Source organism: Habropoda laboriosa, unplaced genomic scaffold (genome assembly GCF_001263275.1).
Source record: "Habropoda laboriosa isolate 0110345459 unplaced genomic scaffold, ASM126327v1 scaffold10, whole genome shotgun sequence".
NCBI classification, from domain to species: domain Eukaryota; kingdom Metazoa; phylum Arthropoda; class Insecta; order Hymenoptera; family Apidae; genus Habropoda; species Habropoda laboriosa.
The window spans coordinates 114,595-119,352 of record NW_017100129.1 but is presented as its reverse complement, the minus strand read 5'-3'; the positions used below and the strand labels follow the sequence as shown (position 1 = coordinate 119,352).

General features: G+C 39.2%; 2 protein-coding genes across 2 annotated transcripts in view; both read right to left on the bottom strand.

Moving 5' to 3' along the window:
- The window catches only part of LOC108570992 (sericin-1-like), a 2,786-nt gene extending 456 nt beyond the window's left edge, over positions 1 to 2,330 (bottom strand). The window contains exons 1-6 of the mRNA XM_017932981.1: positions 2,126 to 2,330; positions 1,982 to 2,045; positions 1,339 to 1,407; positions 1,228 to 1,266; positions 1,054 to 1,152; positions 913 to 975 (exon numbers count right to left, since the gene is read on the bottom strand). Of these exons, the coding sequence (XP_017788470.1) occupies positions 913 to 975; positions 1,054 to 1,152; positions 1,228 to 1,266; positions 1,339 to 1,407; positions 1,982 to 2,045; positions 2,126 to 2,194 (403 nt within the window). The 5' untranslated portion in view covers positions 2,195 to 2,330. The remainder of the gene's footprint in view (positions 1 to 912; positions 976 to 1,053; positions 1,153 to 1,227; positions 1,267 to 1,338; positions 1,408 to 1,981; positions 2,046 to 2,125) is intronic.
- A 354-nt stretch (positions 2,331 to 2,684) lies between these two features.
- LOC108579774 overlaps positions 2,685 to 4,758 on the bottom strand; it is a 5,876-nt gene continuing 3,802 nt past the window's right edge. The window contains exons 6-8 of the mRNA XM_017943419.1: positions 4,699 to 4,753; positions 2,923 to 3,161; positions 2,685 to 2,827 (exon numbers count right to left, since the gene is read on the bottom strand). Of these exons, the coding sequence (XP_017798908.1) occupies positions 2,771 to 2,827; positions 2,923 to 3,161; positions 4,699 to 4,753 (351 nt within the window). The 3' untranslated portion in view covers positions 2,685 to 2,770. The remainder of the gene's footprint in view (positions 2,828 to 2,922; positions 3,162 to 4,698; positions 4,754 to 4,758) is intronic.

Genomic DNA, 4,758 nt, shown 5'->3' with positions numbered 1-4,758 from the left:
TAAAGACAATCCAGTTCCAGTATCTGATGGAAAATAATGACAGTTAAGATAATCAAGTATGTTAGTATTCCAGAGAATAGTCCTTCTGAGGAATTTTTGGAGAACCCTCTTTGGTACTATGACTCGCGACACTTTTTCGCGTTTAGAGATTGTCCGATCGATATTCAGATGTAGTATTACGTTTAAAACTGTTGTTTTGATTGAAGTTCTGACTGTTTTGTGAAACTGACGCTGCGTGCTGGAATGATAGAGTAAACCTGCTGTTTTTTGGCTGCGTGGATGAGAGTGATTGTGTGGATCGAGGGAAAGATGATTGGAGAAATTTGTGGAAGGAGAAAGTGAACGTTGGAGGTATTTGTCAGCTGGAGGGATGTTGGAAAAGGCTGAAGAAAGGAGAAGGATGGTGCAAAGAAACAACACGAATTGAAGGAAGAAACGAAATGTTAGAAATGTATAACTGGATGTTGAAGACATTCGTGAAAGGAGAAAGCGACAGTTGGAAATATTCATAAACTGGAGGGATGATAGGGAAATCAGAGAAAAGGAGTAGGATCGTGAAAAGGAGCTATACGAATTGAAGGAAGAAATAAAAAATTAGGATTAGATGATTGGAGAAATCTGTGAAAGAAGAAAGTTGGAGACACTCGTGAACAGGAGGGATGTTGGGAAAATGAGAAGAAAGGAGAGTAGCGATGAAGAAGAACTACATGGATGCGTAGGAAAGCTAATTCGTTCGTAATGATGGAATTTTAACCGTAGGTTAGACTGGACTATTTCTCTACGAGTCATAGGATTATGGTTGTAGTACATTGCCGAATAAGCCCATTGGAAGGAGGAGCATACTCGTTGCTGGAAACTTTCTTCAATATACTCATTAGGATTGGAGGATTCGTCGTTAATGACTGAACTTACCAACGGGGTTGGACGCAGCTGCTGCAGCGTTACTGGGGGAGCTTTCTGCGGCCCTCTTGCGCCCTTCGTGTAATAAAAACTCCATTGTTATTCTTTCTTACTTATCATTTTTGTTCTAAAGTATCATACGTAATACTGTACTATGTTCGTCTGATTCAGAGCTTCCAGAGCCACTTCCACTGCCTTCTTCGCTGCTGCTGCTGCTGCTTCCGCTGCTACTTTCGTCACTGTCATCGTCTCCTGAAGCAGAAAGTACAACCTTTCGTTTTCTTTCCATTTTCCTTTCTACGTCGACAAGTAATGCTAATAAATTACCTTCGTCGTCGCAGTCTTCTTCGCTTTCTTCTTCTCCATCTAGTTTCAGAAATGTTCTATTATTCCTCTGTATATTTGAGTAAATCGTTCGCGCTCTTTAGAGAAACTTACGTCTATTGGCTAGTTTGCCCTTCTTTCCGTCCTCTCCGCTCTGCTCGCTGCTTCGCTTGCTCTTGTCACCTTTTCGGACAAATAATTCTACTATAGTTTCTTAGAGGGTTCGATTTTCGATGTACCCTACGCTCTCGTTTCCATTTTTTTGAACGGAAACTCGCCATCTTCGTTTTCACCTTAACTTCGAACGAAAAATTCAAACCATTCGCAAATTCAAAACCAGAAAGTATTTCACTCGTTATTCGAAGACGAACCCAACGCACTCCTCAAATTATTCAAAAAGTGCACGTAGAAGTACATACCGCGTGGTTCGGAAAGTTCGTAACGAAATCTCGAAAGGATTTAAAGCGATATATCTCTGTTTCTAATTAAGATAGGGGTTTTACTTGTTATTACACTAAAATTACTCCCAAAGTGAACTGTATTTTCTGCGACGGAGCGTTGCCATGAAAACTTCAACGTCCACCCTCCACTGTAGAAGACATAGTTCGACTTGTATCCACTCCTGTTTATCTTACGAACGATTCGAGCAGCGCGTTCGATTCTCCTTTAACTTTGATCACTTTGTCAATTAGAAACAGAGATACGATCCAACAACCCAATACTTTCTTCTAATTCCAGTTCAGAAGATTAAACTTACCGGATTCCTGGCTAGATTCGTGAGAGGAGAGTCCAACCTGGGCGCTTCCTTTCTTACCTCCATTCTCATAAACAAAAATAAATAAATAAGTATAAAAGTTTCTTCAGTTTCTCTGAAAGTAAATCCTTTCGTGCAAATCCTTACCTCGGAGCTTTGCGGCTTGGCCAAAACTGTCACCAAAAGGCAGACGAATAAGAGAGCGACGAATTTCATGTTGATATACTTGGTGTAGTACAGTTATCTTTAACAATTGTTCCTACCAGAAAGCAACTCCTGATGTTGTTCTGTTGCTTGCTTCCTACTTGCACTTGCTTCTTTGCCACTGTCCCGTTCCTATTTATACAGTTTATCGGCTCGTCGATGTTAATCCACTTCGGCGTTTTTAAATACTTAATAAGAGGTCTTTCGATATCAGCGTCGATATTCAAGAACACGTCCTTGAGTTTCGTCGAATGTTAATATACTTACTAACCTACACCCCGTTGTTTCGAAAAAATTACGCCACTATCGCAAATTACCCGGCTATCTCTGATTGCACAACTCATGATACACACGAGCCTTGCCAAATAGGCGAATTAAAGGTATAAATGACATGAGGATAAGAAGAAATCTAGCTGCAACTTGAGGATGGGAATTGAAAAATAGGATTTAAATCGATAATAATTTATTGAAAAATCCACGAACAATCGTGTTTATTCTCGTTGACGAATAAGCAATAAGTTCCATTACCGTTGGGACACATGTGAAAAGAAAATATATACGTGGAGAGTGATAAGCAAGAGGCGATGATTATCCGGAATTGGTATTTAATAACTGGTTGACTGCGTCCAACGTCGATATCGGTATCTGAGGAGGAAAGATATATATGCAATGAGTTACAAATGTTTAAAAATCGATTATCGTTAACTGACATGACGAAGAAATTCAATGAGTCCATTTACCCGGAACACGTTATCGTAGTATCCATTATTGCCACTAAGCATCGGTGCGATGCTTCCTAATTGTGGTGTGTTATTATTATCCGGATAAGGGGGTGCCTGACGACGGGAGACTTGCTGTGTGTTGATGTCGGACGGGACTTGGGATTCTACCGAAGAATTCAGGATCACTTGCTTCCGCGGTCCCCAGAATCTCTTCCGGAGGATCCATTTCGGAGCGGTCCTCGCTCGATGGGGACCTCCTGGAAGATAAATTGTTAACGCACGCTGGCGTTCAGAAGTTTAACCTCTTAGGCACGGCGGAACTTTACGCAGGGCTGTTTTTCGGTACGGCAGAGTTCAACGCGAATTACGTGTAAATGATACGGCACTGCAATCTGTGACTGATAATGCTGTTCTTTACACGAGTACATTGGAATGAAGTGTTTGATGATTAAATTATAATTTTTCATTAGTATTTATAAAAATATTTATTTAAAAAATTTTTTAAAATTAAGATATGATTTTAACGCGCATTTTAACTTTAACAATTTATTCTAATAATTAATAGTACATTTCAGTATGGTACATCTTAAAACACGGTACAACACAAAGGCGTCGTACAGAAAAATACATCCGCGTAAGCCACTATAGTGGTGCGCCGTACAGAAAGATGATATCCGCGAAAGCCACTATAGTGGTGCTCAGTGCCTAAGAGGTTAAACTTTCAACCACGTGTTATTCACCCAGAGATTCTTCTGGGGAGAGGGTTGAATTTAATTTGGGTACGCATCAGGTTGGATAGTTGGAGTTTTCGAACTTCGACGATTAGTTTTGAGACAATGATTACTTCGTTCTAATTTTTTTCTGTAATACCATTTTATACGGTGCTCATGTTGCTCTGTATGATGGTGGGTATGTTTTACGCTGTGACGAAGGATATTTAGAAACGAGGTATAGTTGGTGTCGTGTACTCGCGTCGGTTTGAGTTATCCTTCAAACTTGGATCACGAGAGTAAAATCGGACTGTTTTTTAACGAGGTCTGAAGCGATCCCGGAATACCCTTTCTCCAACGTTATAATATAAACGACTTGATTATGCGTTCAGCGCTCGGACTGATTCAATACTTGGTTGTTTAACGTTCAAAATGATACTGATTCGAAATTCAGAGGAAGTCACGCATCTCAGCTACTGAGGGCGGAGTTTAATTTTGGAAGTGAAAAATGGGAGAAATAAGAACATTAAGTATTATAATAAACACTCTGTTTAGTTTGATATTGTAAAATTCTGAATTCGACAAACAAAATTGGAGTTTCATCGTAAATTGAATTACAATACATCGTACTCTTAGGCGAATTAAACGTCAGTCTATAGAGTTCGATATTGTAAAATTTTGAATTTAACAAACGAAATTCGAATTTCATCGGCTTGAGTGAAATGAATTGAAATAAATTGAATTACATCGCACACTTAGGAGAATGAAAAACGATAGACAAACTTCAGTCTATTGAGTTCGATACTGTAAAATTTTGAATTTGACAAACAAAATTGAAATTTCATCATGAATCCAATGACATTACGCTCTTAAGCAAATTAAAAATAATTGACAAACTTCTCTCTGTTACGTTCGATATTGTAAAACTTTGAATTTGGCCAACGAAATTCGAATTTTATCGACTTGAGTGAAGCAAGCAGAAATAAATCCAATCACGTCGCACCTTTACACGCATTGCGTAATTAAAATTAGCAAACAATAGCGTATATCATGGAGAAATGAAAATTCAACGAAAACACCTCACCAACAAGTACAACTTCGTTCGCTTCGTTGGCCAAAGGAGGCACAGGCGGAGCTGGCTCGA